The sequence below is a fragment of the Daphnia pulicaria genome, chromosome 6, assembly GCF_021234035.1.
Source record: "Daphnia pulicaria isolate SC F1-1A chromosome 6, SC_F0-13Bv2, whole genome shotgun sequence".
NCBI classification, from domain to species: Eukaryota; Metazoa; Arthropoda; class Branchiopoda; order Diplostraca; family Daphniidae; genus Daphnia; species Daphnia pulicaria.
The window spans coordinates 4545016-4561476 of NC_060918.1; the positions used below are offsets into that span (position 1 = coordinate 4545016).

Below are 16461 nucleotides of genomic sequence, written 5' to 3' on the forward strand. Positions count from 1 at the left end.
GTAAGGGAATGAATAATCAATATTGCACTCTGATACTCATTCAGCTTATCCAATATCCACCTTTCTTTTTTCATACACGAATAATTTAAATGTTTTGATTTTTAGCCTATTAGCGTCTCAGCAATCAAATTAAAAATTATTAGATTGAAATCTACATTTAAAAATAAAATAGCTTGTCCAAGGATTTGAACCACTGACGAGGACCCTCGATGGGCTATTTTCGTAAACTCCTCGAGGAAATTGAAATAATAGAAAAATATTAACAGGAAAACTAGAAAATACTTTAGATTAGAAATGATGAAAATTTTTCAATCATGCAAAATGATGAATTCGAAGACAAGCTCATGCTCCTTCGGAGCGTTGAGAGACTGGTTGTAGCACTTAAGCACTACGTCTGGGTCCTCCTGCAATTTTTTCGGGCCTAATAGGCTCCCGCTTCACTCTTAACGGGCGGTCCCCTTTATACAGCTAACTACAGGGTTATAACTTATTTATTATAGACCCAAGCAGCGCCGTTCATGGAAGGGGAACATAAGTGATCACATTTAGCCACTATACCATTCATCATATGTGTGTATAATTGTCTTGTATGCCGACGCCTTAACCACTAGACCATGGGCGTATAATTATTTTCTAGTTTTTCGATCTATACTTTTTTGCTTTTGCCCTTTCCATTTTCTCGAACTCTGGGAATTCAAAGAAATAGTCTAACACTATATAAATGAGAAACTGAGTCCAAATCAAATAAAAAATATTCTAGATTCAAAAATGAAAACATCTAAAAACTCGATATTTTTTTCGAATCGATTCTTAAAACTAGCAGACGACACAATTGTTATGATACTCCAGCGTTGCCTTAGCTCTAAATAACTTAATCAATGCTGTTAATTTGTAATTCAGTCAAGTGTATTCGTATTCTTTGAGTTTGAGATTGTTAAATATGGTTTCATCATCAGTCAATAATTCCAGTAAATTTGTCGAGAACTTCGCGAGCCATGTCTCCAATGGGGTACTCGTATTCACGTATGTTGTTTTCGTCGAAGACGGGCGTCTTGTTAAAATGTAGATCCACTGCAAATTCATAGTAATTTTTTAATGCTTCATTACAATGTTTTAGTGCCGAATATGAAGTTAAGTTACGGTAATAGCGATGGCTCGTAAGCAAGTGAAGAGCATCGTAACTGCGCCAGTCAAACTTTGGGTTGTAATAAATTTGCATTGAAACATTAACTGCAGCTCCAAAATCGCCCTTTACTCGATGAATTAATTCTGGTTTTCGATGCAGGATTTCAGTAGTGGGTCGTTCTCCAGCGTTGTAGTACCTAATTTGAACACCATTAATTCGTCGTTTCAACCGCAATAATGTAAACGATCAGTTTACCACTTGTCCGATCGGTAATCCCTATAAGAGTCGAGCCAAAGTGGGAGAAAACGGGCGTCCTTGTGTGCGATGATAACTTGAGTTCCCATGAACTGATTTTCATCCCAGTTTATAACAAACTCAAATTTGCGATACTTATCCAAGGAACGAATTACGTAAGCATCGTTGTCAACATAGATTCCTCCATATTTCATTAAAACATGTATTCGGCCAATATCACTTCCGTGGTAAAAGCGCCATCCTTCATTCAATTTTTGACCGAAGATTTCAGCGGGAGCTTCAAGAAAGAACACTTTAATCCGTGACCATAGATCCTCGTCCTGTTTAACCAAGCCCCAGTACTTCCCTGTGAATTGAACATCCTCCACATCGGTGTGAAAGAAAAACTGATCCGGTTTGTGATTGCGCATGGCAGCTAGCAGCACCATGTAATCGACAAAATTCAACTCGAATGTTTGGAAGCGGATGAAGTGTATAATGTTGGGTACAATAAAGTGCTCGGCACCTGTCACATTATCGAAATTGTCGAATATTGACTTGTCGTGTGATTCCGTATCGACAGGCTTCTTTTCAGCAGGCTTCTTTTCGGCGATAGCTGACGTGTACAGTTGTCCAACAGCAGGCGCAGAGATTTTTACAGGATTTGTGAAATAGATTGTTGTAAAGAAGATGGTGGCGATAAATAAAAATATATATAGGCTACGGGATTTGAAAAATTTCGAGGAAGTTAAAACCATTTTCAAACTGAAAATGTTTTCGTTATTCATAAAGAATAAACAATTTTTCTAAGAAAAAGAATCTAACCACTGAGTTGAGCCAACCGATTTGAAGTACCCTACGACGGAGAGTATCTCGTCTGAATGCGTACTAAATGTTTACATAAGACATGTTATCATCGTTATCATGCTGCATACGCTCCAAGTGGATTTGCAAGAACTAATTTTTCTTTAAAGTTAAAAGTATAACATAAGTTTGTATTCTATTTAGCACAACTGAAGCACTGAATCAACACCCCATCTTTTAGTAATTTGCGGTTCCTCGGCTGATTATGAGAATTTATGTACTAAAACTAGTGACTTTAAAGAATTTAACTTAAACTCTACCGGTACCAGGAGTCCAGGACCAAACTGCACGTCCCGTTTCTCCCACGGTATACAAAGCACGAATTTTATCTATACGTACGCCTGATAAGGATTGCTGTTCGGTTTTTGGTGACGTTTATTAACGTGCACTCTACTGCTGGCATTTCAAGAGCACACTTTCTGTCTCATTAACTTTAAGAAAGTTCTAAATTACTCAGAACCATTCAAGCTTTAATTCTAAAATCGATAACATTAAAATAACGAACGTTTTTTGTGAAATATAATGAATTCCCTTTAAACTAGTCAGCGATCAATATTCACGAGTCATTCCCATTTTAACTAATATTAATACATGTATTCAACAAATCAGGCTTCAAATCTTTAAAATTTAGAAAGCTGGCTTGTACCTTCTGACTTCTACCATTAATTGATGAATGTTAATCAAATCAGCACGAGCAGGAACGTTGCGGAATGGATGTTGGGTTAGGATTTTTTGGAAACGGTGGTAGTATTCGACGAGTTGAGTCAACGTCGCTTGTAGAATGTTGGTTCCGTTTTTGAAATTCGGAAACAGATTTAAGATTTCTTTGTTAATCTCGTCCAAAGATTTCTTCCATCCAGCCATGAAAGCGTTTATGGTTTGCGTGGCCCGACCTTTAAGCCGATTTAAGAGAAACGGAACAATTCTATATATCGAGAGACAAAACTAATAATAAAATTAAAGACTTTAAAAGATGCATACGTTCTTCGTTCCGCAACGCTTCGTTAAGCCCTCGAGTAAGCATGACTTCGCAGTCTTTGACGAATCGGACAAGTCCCTCAAAATGGAAAAAAAGAATTTCTTCGACAAATTCCGAAATTCTAGCAGACAGCAATTCCTTACACCGAGCGGCTTCACGACTTTCTTCTCGGTTGCGCTCCTTAATAAATAGACAACAAGTTTTAATACATAAGCTGAGAAACTCGGTAAAATCTAATTATATTACGGTCATCACACTCAGCATCAGGTCGTAGTTGTTGATTAGGGCTACTAATTGATCCTTTCGTTTAGTAAAGGCTGCAGCAAGGCGCAATGTGAAGCCTTCAACCTCCTCTTGCATGGTCGAAAGTAAATGGTGTAGGCGTGGAGTCCAGTCCATGGCTGAAGTTATACTGTTATGCTCTTTTTATACAAAATAAAGAAAATTACGACAAAAGAATTAATGCAATAGGAAAAAAGTGTTTAACCGTGAATCGCAGAAATGGCTGAAGTATACTCGGCGTATCGGCGCACTACCTATTAATGTTTTTTCGTTAGTTTATACATTTAATCCATGTATGTTTAAGGTAAATACATAGTGTGGTCGCGTATCAATGTTTGAATAAAGTCTAGATGGATCGCAGTCACGGACACTCTGAATATTTGCTTGTACCAAATATTCAAATCTACGAGATATGGAATAATAATTTTAAAAAATCTACAAATAATTTAAATTGAACATTATTACCTAGGCCATAATGTTGAGACGAGAGATTCGTAATAAAAATCTAAAGCTGGAACGGCTCTCTTGTGGCAAAGATATTGCAAACGTTGGACCATTTGGATGCAAAGAAAAAGGGCAAGTGAGTCATAACAAGACGAGACATATTCTTCCACAAATTTCTAAAAAGAAAAAAAAACAAATGAAGCTAGAAAGGAATAATATGCTGCGCATTGTGTATAGTAAACTTACCATATAAATAGTGCAGGTCTTCCCCATTACTTCTTGAAATAGCTCCATGGCAGGGGCTCTTTCAACGTGGAAAAATTCACAGAGGAACAAATACTCGCGGCAAGCATTATCGGCCAATGCGTAGTGTTGAGATCGGAAAACGATTTCATACGAATATTTCGTTTCACCTTTATGGCCAGCGCTGGTACCAGTGGCAGCTGCGTGAGGAACTAGAACAGGGGCTTCTAAGTTTGTAACAACTTCAATTCGAGTTCCTATTATTTTAAAAAAAGAAGACAGCAAAAAATAAGCAAATTTATTGCAAGAAAGAATATTTTATTACCTAAGGTGAAAACCGTAGATTTACTGCTAGAACTACGCCCACTAGGAGCGGCTCTTCCAAACAAGGACCTTGCGGCGGCAGCAGCAGCCGCTCCTAACGATGCATCTTCGGAAGCAAGAACATCATCTTTATTAACACTATTTGAATCCACAAGTTTCAGTAATCGCGTGGAGTAGCTCTAGAACAAGAAACAATTGAGAATATAGACGAAAAAATCATAATTTATATCCAAACAAATTATTATTATTTCTTAAATCAAAACACGAACCTTAAAATAAGAGAAATATAGCTTTGACATTGTCTGCACATAGTCTTGCCTCACTTCATAAGCTATTTCAGGCTCTTGGGTTATGAGAAAGTGGTAAAAATTCCTAGTGAAACAAAACATAAATGTGAATTGTATTTGGAATCCAGAAAGAAAACCCAGAGGCTTACTTGTGTTTTAGAAGAGAATTCTGTGGTAGTTGATAATTAGCAAGTGGCCTTCTAAGTTGTTGTAGTTTCAAAAGCAGAAACTGCCTAAGTCTTTCAACCACCTTAATCCTTAATGCACCTAGGACAGGAACCACATCCTTAAAATGCATAAAATATTAGGTAGAAAATATTAGACATTTTTTTAAAATCACAAACTCAAACTATATGGTTAGGCCTACTCACTTGAGCAGCTCTACTGCACCTCTGATGGTGATCACCACTCAAAGCCAACTTTGCTTGAAGTATTATCAACTGTTCAGAGAACGAAGGCTCTGTCACTGGAGTTTCAAGTAGATGTCTATTCAAGAATGTTAAATTTTTAAAAATTACAACACATAGACAAATAGATGTACTTTGTAATTTTACCTTATCAGGGCTTCAGGAATTACCAAATCATCAATTATTTGTCCTGCCAAGGATCTAGCTGCCTGTCGATTAGACAAACGTAATCCCAACTGAGCTGATTGGTGCTGGAGTTGTAAAATATCACTGCTTAAACCACCTAGTTGAGATCTGAAGGTACTTAGAAGCCCTTCCATTCTTTCAAGAGCGACATCACATTGGGTGAACTGTGAATGAAGCTGTGCTAATGATGTTCCCTGATTGACATAATCTTGCACAGACACTAGTTCAACCTGGAAAGAGGAAGTTGGTTAGCTGAACTCATAACATGTCAAAAATGTATACCTCTTGTAATTGTTGTTCTACTTGTTGTGAATACTGTCTCAAATCTACACCCGAATTCAGAGCTTCTTTTATTATGCTGTCCTTGAGACTAACTTTTAAATCCATTTTTATCTGAGAGTCGCAATGATCTTCCATGGCTGTTAAATGTTTTTAATCAGCTTTAACGGCTTTAACCGAAATCTGACACAAACTTGTTATTGCGGCTTGTCTGGAATCGTGACGAAATCTCTCAGCTGTTTGCAGACGACCAATATCGTCTGCTTGTTGTCAAAGAGATTGTGCAAGACTGCAAGAGTAAGATGCAAAAATTGTGAATATCTCCCAGAGATTAGGGTTTCCATTAAAGTTATCTTTCTCATTTGAAAATATTAGCGTCAGCCGAATATCCCTGAATTTCCAAACTTTTATTTTTTTTACTCAAATTTCAAGCAACGATTGAAGTCTAGATAGTACGGCTATTTTTTGCACGACAAGAGTGAGAATCTTTGCTCATTGCATGCTTCCAAGAAAGTAAAACATTTTGTGGAAGAGTTTTCGTCAACTGTTAATCAGGTTGTAATCTGACGAGTGTTGAGATTTATTATGACTTTCAAACCTCTGACAAAGGTTTTAACTCAATATTTTTAGCACTGGTCAGTAACCAGTTTATAAGGGTTCCAACAGAGGGAAAGCAATAACTGACATTTGTATACTGATCTGCCAATTTGCATTTATTCCTACATTTTCTTAATTACATTGATGATAAGTTCTATACATAATCTGCCCATACAAGAAATTAATCATGGCAAAGTCAATTGGTAAAAACTCCACACCACAGAGACCCAATCGTAGTAAAACTTTTGAAAATTATTGGGACCAAAAGGATGTTGAAGAAGGATTACGGAATGAGTCCCTTTTTGAAGTAGGTTTTGGTTATATTCAGAATTAATTGATGTAATGTTTTAACTGTCTGTGTTTGTTGTATTTATAGGGTGTTTTAAGAATCAATCCTAAAAACTATAAAGAGGCATACATTTCTGCACCTGTAAGTATTGCTTGCAAATTTGTTTTCACAAGTTTTGATATTCAAAAGAACTAACTGAACAAATCTCAATGGTATTAGGATGGAACCGAAGATTTTCTGATTGAAGGAATTTTGCACAGAAACAGAGCACTTAATGGAGATATTGTTGTTTGTGAGATGCTGCCAACACAAACTGCAAACAAAGAATGTGAAAAAAGTTTTGCTGAGAGTCCGAGTTCACCAAACATTCAGCAAAACGAACAGCCTATTACTCCAAAAAATTTGGCTGCAGCCAGTGAACTCAAAGAAAATATTTCAAAAGTGACTGAAAAGGAAGTTCAGTGTGTGGATGCAGATTTAGCCGCTTCACGTGAAGTTAGGGGCGCGAAAACCCTGGGACCAAAAAATAGGAAAAAGCCGAAGAAATTGATGGAAAATGTTTCAAATTTAAATCTTGGTGCAGAATTGCAAGACAAAAGCGGTCTAAAAACCCCTTCAACAATGGCCGAAAATGTAACTAACGTAAATACTTTATTTTTTTTATGTACTTGAAGATAATAACTTAGAAACTCATTGCTTTCTTTAGTTGGATAATCCTGCCGAAGAGCAGAGAAAAAGAACTCGCAGGCCAAGAAAGAAGAAAAATGTCATTGTTGAAAATCTCACCGCACAATTAAGCGCATCATGTACAATTGAGGATTCTTTAACGAAGACTACCACCGTTCAAGTAGAAACTTTAAGCGTAGTTTTACAGAATAAATCACACATAAATACGGCTGGAACAATTGATGAAAATAGTCAACAGAACCCAAATATTGTCAATACCCCAAGAAAAATTGCCAAGGTAATTTCGTCATTTTCATGAAGTGTTTTAAAATGTTTTAAATTATTGCTTCTAATTGACAGGTTGTATTCATCAAAGAGCTAAAGCACTCAAGGTGTGCTATTGGCAGTTTGAGACAATGGCCTTACGGTCAATCCGGACCATTACCGAGTTGGATTTTGTTCGCACCCAAAGACCACCGTATCCCTCGTTTGAAAATTCCGTTTGCGCCAGAACTCGCTAGTTGCTTATTACAACCCAATATGCTCTATTTAGCTCGTATAGATTCGTGGGAAGATGTCAATCATCCATTAGGGTAATTAAGGATATTATTACTTCACATTTTTAAGCGTTGTGATTTATAGTTTCATTTTCTTTCTCTAGATCGCTCTGTTATTTTATTGGTAAATCGGGTGATATCGAAGCAGAGACAATAGCTCTTCTACTCGAACACGAGGTTGACTATGGTGATTTTCCCCAAGAAGTCTTCGATGACCTTCCTTCACTCCCATGGAGTATACCAACAGAAGAAATTAAAAAGCGTCGAGACTTCAGGTTAGTTAACACATTTCATCCTCATTTTCAATTTTTTATAATGTTTTTTCCCCCTTAATAGAGAGCAGTGTATTTTCACCATTGATCCAGCGGATGCTCGTGATCTTGATGACGCAGTCTCTGGTCGTTTTCTCAAAATGGCTGATGATGGGATTACACGATTGTATCGGGTCTCCGTTCATATTGCCGATGTAAGCTTCTTTGTTCAAGACAACACTGTTCTTGACGGAATTGCATCTCGGCGAGCCACCAGCACCTATCTAGTCGACAGGGTATGAGTTAATGCATTTAATTGTTATCACATTTATAGTGTTTTAATGTTTTTGAAAATTGAAGGTGATTCCAATGTTGCCGTCCGTATTGTGCGAGCACGTTTGTTCATTAAACCCCGGAGAGGATCGCTTGGCTTTCAGCGTTGAATGGATTGTAAATGACAAAGGCGAAATTTTGGAAGAATGGTTTGGACGCTCAATTATTCGTTCGTGTGTGAAACTTAGCTATGACCATGCTCAGGTTAGTGCATAAATTCTTTTTGCCAAACATTCTTTAATGTTTTAAAACAAATCAAAATTTTTATTAGGCTGTTATCGAAGATCGAGAAATTGTTAATTGTCCGGAGATCAAGGGACCTTACTCGGTGGCTGAAATTCGCGAAACTATCTTAGTACTCCAGGAATTGGCTGGTTATTTGCGTAAGAAACGTGTGGATCAAGGTGCCCTTAGAATCGACCTGCCTCGTTTGGCGTTCAGCATGGATTGGGAGACTCGAACCCCCATCGGATTCCGAGTTTACGAACTGAAGGAATCGAATAGACTCATCGAAGAGTTTATGTTGTTGGCTAACATGCGCGTAGCCGAGAAAATTTACGGGGTTTTCCCTGCGTTAGCCGTTCTTCGTTCCCATCCGCCACCGCCCGGTCATAAATTAGAGCAACTGGCCGACACATTGCAAACAATCGGCATTCATCTCGATGTTACTAGTTCCGCGACGCTGCAGGAATCTTTGTTGCGCTACGGTCAAGGGAGTAGCGATCCAATATCAATGGGAAGAAATCTTGTGATATCCAATCTATTGGCAAAACCAATGAAGGTGAGCATTTTGTTTCTTATATAATGTCTAATGGTTAATAAATTATAAATATTTGTAATTTAGTGCGCCTCGTATATATGTTCCGGTGTTGTCAAGAAAGAAGAAAAATTTCGGCATTACGCCCTGAGTGTGCCTTTCTACACTCACTTTACATCACCCATCCGCAGATATCCAGATATCCTTGTCCATCGCTTGCTTGATGCCGCTTTGGAACAAGAGTCATTGGATCACTGGGAGCAAAGTGTCGTTAAAAGGTATTTCTTTCGTACCTTCACGTAAACTTTAGAATCATTTAAGTCAATCAAATAATTTTGTCTTCCTAGGTTGTTGGACAATTGCAATTCAAGGAAATTAGCTGCCAAAGCTCTCCAAGAAACCCATTCTGAACTTCATCTGGCTAATTTGATCCGAAAAAGTGGTTCGATCGAGGTCAAAGGAATTGTGTTGGCAGTGCTTGACCATTCGGTTGACGTTGTCTTAATCTATCTGGGAATTATTCGCCGCCTCTACATAGAGGTAAGTTGAATTTTTACTGGCAAAAAGGTTAGCATTTTCGTTTAATCCGCTTTTGGGTTTATGTTTACTATTAGAAACTACCATTGAAGATGACACACGAGAAGTACAACGGTATTGGGAAGTTGACTTTAGTTTGGGATCCCGAGTCGCCTGGCTCCCAGCCAACTCATCAAGTCATCTCTGTTTTCAGTCTTTTAGAGATCCTTCTCGTTCCACATGCTGAAAACGACAAACTTGATTTCACTCTGGTATTGCAGCGACCAAATTACGTGCAGTAAATTTCTTTGAGTCGTCTCCAAGAACATTTGGTTTAAAGATTGGCTCCAATTTCTTTGTTTCCTTGTTTGTTTTTGTTTTTTCTCTTTTTTTTCTTTTTCTTACTTTTTTATTTTTGTCTTCCTGTCGGCAACTAAAGAGGAGCGTTCGTTTCTTTTTCGCACAGAATTTCTACGTCACACTGAAATTTTGTCTCGTGGAGGCCAGTTGCATTGAATTTTGTTTTCTGTTTTTCACTTTTTCTTGACCTCCTATTTTGATTTCCTTGTGACCTGCTGTTTAGAAAGTGAACAATTTGGCACTTGCGGATTTTTGTGATTGACGCAACTTTTTTGGGGGATTCGCACTGTGTTCTGTGTTGTCCTCGATTTGTTCGCCAAGACTTTTCCAACCTTCTAAAATTTTGAACTTAACAATCTTGTTAACTGCTTAAAGTGCTTAACATAATAAGTTAATAACATTTCGTATTGAATCGTCCATATGAAATGTTTCATAATGTTGTAAGGAGATTCGTGGAAAAATTCGGATCAAGCTAACCAATACACACTTTTGTTGAAGGACCCTGTGTTTCGATAGCGTTTATTTGAAATGTATCCAACATTTCACCGCCTTCTTTCCTGAACTGACCCAACGACTAATTGGTTTGTGACCTCAAATCTCGTAGTAGAGGCGTGGTTAGTCTCTTTTTCCAGCCTTCTCGATTCCTCCTTTTGTGCGTGTGTTTCCCATCGACCATTCTTTCTCTTGTTGGCAATGGGCCGACCATTCCAAGGTGAACAAGGGGAGAAATTTAATCAACGCTGGTCAACAAGAAAGCCGTTCGATCGCTCCCCATTTCTCCGTGGTCCTTCCGTCAGATTTTTGTTGTTATTGTTCTGCGCATTGTACTTGAGGGTCAGAAAGTGGACGCGGTTCATCACGAGACGGCGAGAAAGGGATTTTCTACTCCTGACTAATGAGTCTTCGCGAAGTCTGATGAGTGCTGATACTGAGATCGTGTGTCATCATACACAGTAGCTTTATTTTAAGCGGAAAAAAGGAAAAAAGATGTCGGGATCGTTAAACCCTTCCCCCTCGTCTACGCATCGATTCGTAATGGGAATCGTCACCTTCATCGCCACATACCATTACCAGCATCTTGAACGTCAATTTTCCGTTCCGTCGGTTGATGAGATATTTAACGAGGTTGCCATCTTGGCTGCTGTGCATCTGCCTTGAAGCGATATTCTTTTCACTATCCCGAAATCTCCCCGGCCATCGATTCAATGTTCTGCTCGCCGCGATTCGTCATTTTTTATCGAGAAAATCATCCAAATAGAAATCAAAAAAATTTTATTCACAAGTTTTAGAAATTGCGAGAAATTGGAATCGCGGAAAATCAATGCCAAACAAATTACTCTTCGCCCCGACGATCACATAGTCTCGTCCTCGCTAGAATTTATACTTTCCCTTAGTGATAGATACGCTTGAGAGTGTGAAAAGAGGAAGGAGAAGAAGTAAAAGGTGCAATGGCCCGATTGCCATCAATCGAATACGCAAGCGCGCACTTCAGAAACCGCCTTTTTCTTGATAACATCCGCTGGACGCGGAACATCTTGAGACTTTGTATCCAGAAGGTAAAAGAGAAGCTGACCGCGCCTGTATAGGTCTTTATTTCCTTGTCCGACGTCTAGTCCACTCGACCGTTGGTTATTACATATCCGGCAATCTCATCTTTTTGTATTATCAAAGTCTTTGGTGTGAAATTACGGCGATGAAAACAGCGCGTTTTCTAATTGTCATCGTCGTGTTGCTGATCACCTCATCAGGTAAAATGAAAATCAATAAAATTGGTTGAATTTTGCATTATCTTTAAGTTTATTTATTTTCCTCTCAATTAAAGCATCTTAAGTAAAACTATTCATCATAACTGAGTACTGCATCAATAAAAATAGATTTTCTTTCTGGTTTTAATTCACTGTGCCGTTTCGTGTATGGGTTGTAATCCAGATGAAAAAGCTACTGTAACTATATACTTGCGTGTTTCTGACACGTGTCATTACCGTTGCTACTATACAAGACGACAAATCGAAAAAAAATGCTGTCGCATAGGCTATGTCTACTTCCCATCTGTACACATAAAAAAAAACTCTGTCAAATATTTATGCTATAAAAAGTGATTTGTTTTAAAAAGCCACGGTACAAACATACGTAGTCTGGAATCCCATACGGATTGACGCTCTAGCGTGATGCGGATTGATAAAAAAAAATCGACTCGATTATAAAAGAAACGTTTAGTTTAAAGAAAAAAAGAGAAAAAAACATATTCGTAATAATTTTGCTATATACAGGCGGCACTGACCATGTTGCAACACCCGAGTCGGCCGCGGGCTTCGCCAGCAACTCTACTATTACAGTCTCACCGCTCCCGAAGGTATACTCGACACGTAGTCACGTACTTCAATATTCTTTACCGCGGCTTCTGTATGTCTTCGCCAACTTTCAATGGTCTTCTGATTGTTAATACTTGTCAAGCATCGGTATTGTCGATCAGGATTGTCGACAAGAGTTTTTATTTTCATTTTAATATTTCTTCTAAAAAGGAACAAGAGTTTTTTTAACATTGGTTTCTGACATTTTGGCTGCCACAAAATGTATGATAGGAAAATATTATAAATGGGAAAAAAAAACTAGACAATAAAGAAATTACGTAACGGAGAAGCCAGAGTGTGCTGTCTGTATTCCCACGCGTCTCGTTGCTTGCATGTTCCGTCATCTCGACTATGAATCTCGAATGTCAATAAAGGCTCTTTCTTCACTCTTTTTTTTTGTTTCCCAAAAGGCACCGCTAGAGAAAAACCATGAAGCACTAGACTCGCAAGGCGGGAGAAGCGCTGTACTCGACGCAATGGTATCTGGAGTGTTTTTATTCTCACGTTGAATATTTTAAAAGCGCCATCATATTTCATTGTCGCCATAATATTTTCCCAACTAGGAATTAATCGATCCTAAGGCGAGTGAACAAGTTCTGGAGCTCATTGTCAAAATAGCAGAACATCCGGCTATTTGGAAACAGATCCATCGAGTCTTGGGTACTGTATTATAAGAAGGCGATTTTGTTTTCTTAGCCAATATTGTTTTAACGTTGAGGGTGGGTTTGTTTCTTGGGTTAGAAACTCTGGAAGCGAACAATGCCGCCTACTCTCAAAGGATTGATGCCACTCGCAGTGAATTAGGTTGGATAAATAAAAGATTGGATAGGCCCGGAGACAAGAGAAACGACGTACCCGATGACAAAATGACCATTCTTTCGAACGTAACTAGTGCCGACGTCGATATCTCACCTCTTCCTTCATTGGAGACGACTTTCCAGCGATGGAGGGACGTCCTGTTCGCCTCCACCGTTCCTAAAGAGCCTCGACTATTTCACCCGCAATTGGAGGTTTCGGAGAATAATAAACAAACCGGGGAATCGAAGATGGAACAAAGTGTCCAAGGGCGATATGGGTCCTCATCAAGTCCAATCAATCAGCCAGAGCAGCTCCGATCAGAAAAGAATTTTGAAGAACGACTCAACGAAATCGAAGAAGAGCTGAAAAAGTTGACGAAATTCAGCCGCATGATGCCGCTTAAATTGAAACACCTCGCCAACAGAGCAGGCCACCAGCAACAAGAAAAACGAACTAAAGCAAAGACGACCAAAATATTCTTGAAGAATTTGGCTTCTCAAAATCAAAGTGGCGCACTGGATGATTCAACGCCAGTCACTAAAAGTCATCCCAAGTTCCTGTACCATAAAGTGCACAATACCACTAGTCAACCCGGGCCAAGTAGTCTGCTGGGGCCGAATTTCTGGAAGAAAATTGCTTCGCTAAAACACAATGGTAGCAATCCGACATCTAGACGCAATTCTTTCGTCGCTGTTTCAATATCACCCCCGACCAGTGACAAATCGAAGCGTGACGAACCGTTAATTGGAAATGGACAGCATGAGCAAAGGATACTAGCAACGGAGCAGGTAAAATTGGAATTTACGAAACCCTGTAAGAAAATTCACAACATCCGGAAGCAAAATAAACAGCGAACAGCAGTCATCAAATCGTCTGCTATTATCAACGAATAATTGGTTAATGATAGACGGGGAAAAAGTTATTCAATCGTCATAATGATTTATAATATTTTATCCTTAATGGGATTTATTCTTTCCATGATTGAAAATATTGGACAGTTGAACCATCATGCAAAATTTTATTGTCCTGAAAACAATAGGTCTGAATCGTCATTATTTAGTTTTTGCGCAGATAAAAAACAGTTTCGCACTTTATTAAATTTTACTATTTGTCGTTCACTTACCGTGGTGTGCATCTCGTAGCTATAAACACGTGAAAGATACACGTAAATAAACTGTTGACCATTTCTAGCTGTATGCAGTTTTTTTTCATGTTAATGATTTATGTACCGCGATTGTTGCATTCAGAACGATTCAGAAATGCGAAATTTGACATAATTTGCATTTTTCCTGTTGCTGCTATTAACATGTCCCAGAGATGTATCAATAGAAAAATGAACAATGTATTCAACGAATTATTACATCAATTGGTGTAATTCAGTTTTCGTAATTGCGCGGATGCATGCGATACCTACAGTGTGCAATCTAGTTATGAAGCCACTGTACATTTCTTAGTAATACCCCTTAAGAGATCATGAATTTTTTAGTTTATTGCATGGTGCTTGGTCGCCCCGAATAAATCTGCTATTGATAGTGATTCAGGTCCTCAGTTTGAAATAGAAATCATCCGATTTCTATCAGAATGTGAGGGCCATCAGGATTCATAAGTAGAACCAAAATCCGGATAAAACGCGACACGCATTAAAGGGTATAATTAATAATACCTAAAGAATATCTGTATGTTTATAGCAATCCGGTAAGTGATTTGCATAAGCTAGATAATAAAAGTGCATGTGGCAACTATCAATGCTTACCTACAAGTATGAAAACACAATCACACCAACTCATGTACTAGTGTTAAGTGCACATTGTTCATTTATCTAAAGTCATCTATGGTATAAGTTAATAGCAGTAAAAGGAAAAAATGCAATTCATGTGCCAGTTGTCATATGCCAGTATGTTATTGGCTTTGTCACGGATACGGGGGGCTTTTAGGTTGAGATTTTGAGCTGACATAATTTGCCTTTTTACTGTTGCTGCTTATTCTAGATTTCTGATTCTATCAACTTATTCTATATATGTAAATATAGAAAAATGAACAATGTCTACAACGGAGTAGTCCATCGATTGGTGCAATAAAGATTTCATAGTTTTGCAGGTGCACATAAATAAATGCAATCAGTTCGCTAGTTAACAAGTCATTGCACTTTTGACGGCAATAAGATATAAGAAGGCACATGATTTTTCATTGAAAATAGGATTGAGTATCGACAATACTTATCTTCCGGAAGACTGAGGTAATGCACCTCTTTGGACCAAGATGTACTTGCATGATATCTTGGTCTTCACGAGATGAAGTATCATTCAATTTTCCAAATAAGGAAGATTCATGATTATCGATAACTCATTTCACAAATATTGAAGTTAAATTCAATCTTCTTATAGTCCACCGGGAAAGTATTTACATTGCATAGGGAATAATTGATACACGGCATCTATTAACGTGCATTTACGGAATTTCGAAAATCCTAAAACACCAAATGATGTACTAGTGCCTTGCGGACATTGTTCATTTATCTAAAGTCAAATATCCGACATAATTAAGTAGCAGCAACAGGAAAAACTGCAAAATATCCGCAAAATATATGTATTCACAGCTAAAGCAAGGAGAAAACTTGTCCACCCTTCTCCCCTCCCACATATTTAAGCTCGAGGACATCCGAGTAAGACTCAACAAGGAGCGCTTTTCCTAGTGTCTACATAAATACTACTGCAGGGACCCCCCCAAAAAATAAAAGAAACCCAACTTTTTTTTCCCGCGTGCAAAGGCACGCAGAAAATCGAATCATCAGATCCAGCAGGAAACAGATTTCTTTCAATAGAGTTCCACTCCGCAAACAAGCGGATCGGCAGTCGGATAGTCCCGACGAAGTCTCTGCCCTAAAAGAGATCCAACTAAGACACCCAGAATTCTGGCCAACACAGTTTCAGCACCGAAGATGAGCGGAACGCTAATTAAGTATTGTATAGACTTTAAATGGATGCTTATTTGACTAATACCATTTTTAACCCTTTACCAATCTGCGGTTAGTATTTAAATTGACGATTATGTACTATTTGACTGAATATGGGTGGATACTTATCTTAATAATTGATCCTCTACACAACCAATCTGGGTGTTACCGGTAACGCGTAATTCCAGAAGAGTTAATTTAATTTAATTTAATTTTAATTACATTTTCCAGGTAATGAATTTTATTAAAAATTCCTGTAGGGGTCTGTAAGTTTAAATCCACATAATAAGTTATTACGCCAGATCATTCGCATTATTGATTTTCGTCTCGTTGACAAGATGTGCATTAATGAGCACATAAACTCCCCAACGATTAAGA

The 16461-nt window shown here is 38.2% G+C and overlaps 3 protein-coding genes across 7 annotated transcripts; 2 read left to right on the forward strand and 1 right to left on the reverse strand.

Annotated features, from left to right (window-relative positions):
• Positions 1 to 888: 888 nt before the first annotated feature.
• LOC124343975 (vacuolar protein sorting-associated protein 52 homolog) lies at positions 889 to 12546 on the reverse strand. 2 transcript variants are annotated; one of them, XM_046797372.1, is made up of 16 exons: positions 12536 to 12546; positions 5659 to 5886; positions 5338 to 5606; positions 5155 to 5269; positions 4933 to 5069; positions 4766 to 4868; positions 4498 to 4675; positions 4176 to 4429; positions 3951 to 4105; positions 3798 to 3888; positions 3691 to 3739; positions 3450 to 3625; positions 3206 to 3383; positions 1382 to 3117; positions 1141 to 1322; positions 889 to 1071 (listed from the first exon to the last, which is right to left on the reverse strand). In XM_046797372.1, exons 2-14 carry the CDS (start codon positions 5791 to 5793, stop codon positions 2852 to 2854), a joined length of 2106 nt encoding a protein of 701 aa, XP_046653328.1. In that variant the 5' UTR covers positions 5794 to 5886; positions 12536 to 12546; the 3' UTR covers positions 889 to 1071; positions 1141 to 1322; positions 1382 to 2851. The 2 variants fall into 2 exon arrangements, with proteins under 2 accessions (XP_046653328.1, XP_046653329.1); XM_046797373.1 differs by lacking the exon at positions 12536 to 12546 and having other exon boundaries at positions 4933 to 5077; positions 5154 to 5269; positions 5338 to 5511; positions 5659 to 5731.
• On the forward strand, positions 5913 to 10481 carry LOC124343972 (DIS3-like exonuclease 2). 4 transcript variants are annotated; one of them, XM_046797366.1, is made up of 13 exons: positions 5914 to 6210; positions 6286 to 6559; positions 6629 to 6682; positions 6761 to 7183; positions 7248 to 7505; positions 7568 to 7800; positions 7869 to 8039; positions 8101 to 8311; positions 8376 to 8552; positions 8620 to 9129; positions 9193 to 9383; positions 9453 to 9645; positions 9720 to 10481. In XM_046797366.1, exons 2-13 carry the CDS (start codon positions 6440 to 6442, stop codon positions 9921 to 9923), a joined length of 2745 nt encoding a protein of 914 aa, XP_046653322.1. In that variant the 5' UTR covers positions 5914 to 6210; positions 6286 to 6439; the 3' UTR covers positions 9924 to 10481. The 4 variants fall into 4 exon arrangements, with proteins under 4 accessions (XP_046653324.1, XP_046653322.1, XP_046653321.1 ...); XM_046797368.1 differs by having other exon boundaries at positions 5913 to 6559; positions 8101 to 8114; positions 8392 to 8552; XM_046797365.1 differs by having other exon boundaries at positions 5914 to 6559.
• Positions 11407 to 15849, forward strand: LOC124343978. The gene is made up of 5 exons (XM_046797376.1): positions 11407 to 11729; positions 12252 to 12334; positions 12743 to 12811; positions 12896 to 12992; positions 13074 to 15849. Exons 1-5 carry the CDS (start codon positions 11675 to 11677, stop codon positions 14021 to 14023), a joined length of 1254 nt encoding a protein of 417 aa, XP_046653332.1. The 5' UTR covers positions 11407 to 11674; the 3' UTR covers positions 14024 to 15849.
• Positions 15850 to 16461: the final 612 nt, after the last annotated feature.

What these genes read in the sequence shown, in the direction of transcription:
- LOC124343975 (XM_046797372.1), bottom strand. Translation starts at nt 5,793, where the DNA reads ATGGAAGATCATTGCGACTCTCAGATAAAAATGGATTTAAAAGTTAGT. An exon ending in GGTGCAGTAGAGCTGCTCAA is followed by an intron (nt 5,070 to 5,154) that starts GTGAGTAGGCCT and finishes ATGCATTTTAAG; the next exon opens with GATGTGGTTCCTGTCCTAGG. An exon ending in TTGATACGCGACCACACTAT is followed by an intron (nt 3,740 to 3,797) that starts GTATTTACCTTA and finishes AAACATTAATAG; the next exon opens with GTAGTGCGCCGATACGCCGA.
- LOC124343972 (XM_046797365.1), top strand. Translation starts at nt 6,440, where the DNA reads ATGGCAAAGTCAATTGGTAAAAACTCCACACCACAGAGACCCAATCGT. An exon ending in GGAATGAGTCCCTTTTTGAA is followed by an intron (nt 6,560 to 6,628) that starts GTAGGTTTTGGT and finishes TTGTATTTATAG; the next exon opens with GGTGTTTTAAGAATCAATCC. An exon ending in AGGCATACATTTCTGCACCT is followed by an intron (nt 6,683 to 6,760) that starts GTAAGTATTGCT and finishes CAATGGTATTAG; the next exon opens with GATGGAACCGAAGATTTTCT.
- LOC124343978 (XM_046797376.1), top strand. Translation starts at nt 11,675, where the DNA reads ATGAAAACAGCGCGTTTTCTAATTGTCATCGTCGTGTTGCTGATCACC. An exon ending in GCGCTGTACTCGACGCAATG is followed by an intron (nt 12,812 to 12,895) that starts GTATCTGGAGTG and finishes TTTCCCAACTAG; the next exon opens with GAATTAATCGATCCTAAGGC. An exon ending in ACAGATCCATCGAGTCTTGG is followed by an intron (nt 12,993 to 13,073) that starts GTACTGTATTAT and finishes TTCTTGGGTTAG; the next exon opens with AAACTCTGGAAGCGAACAAT.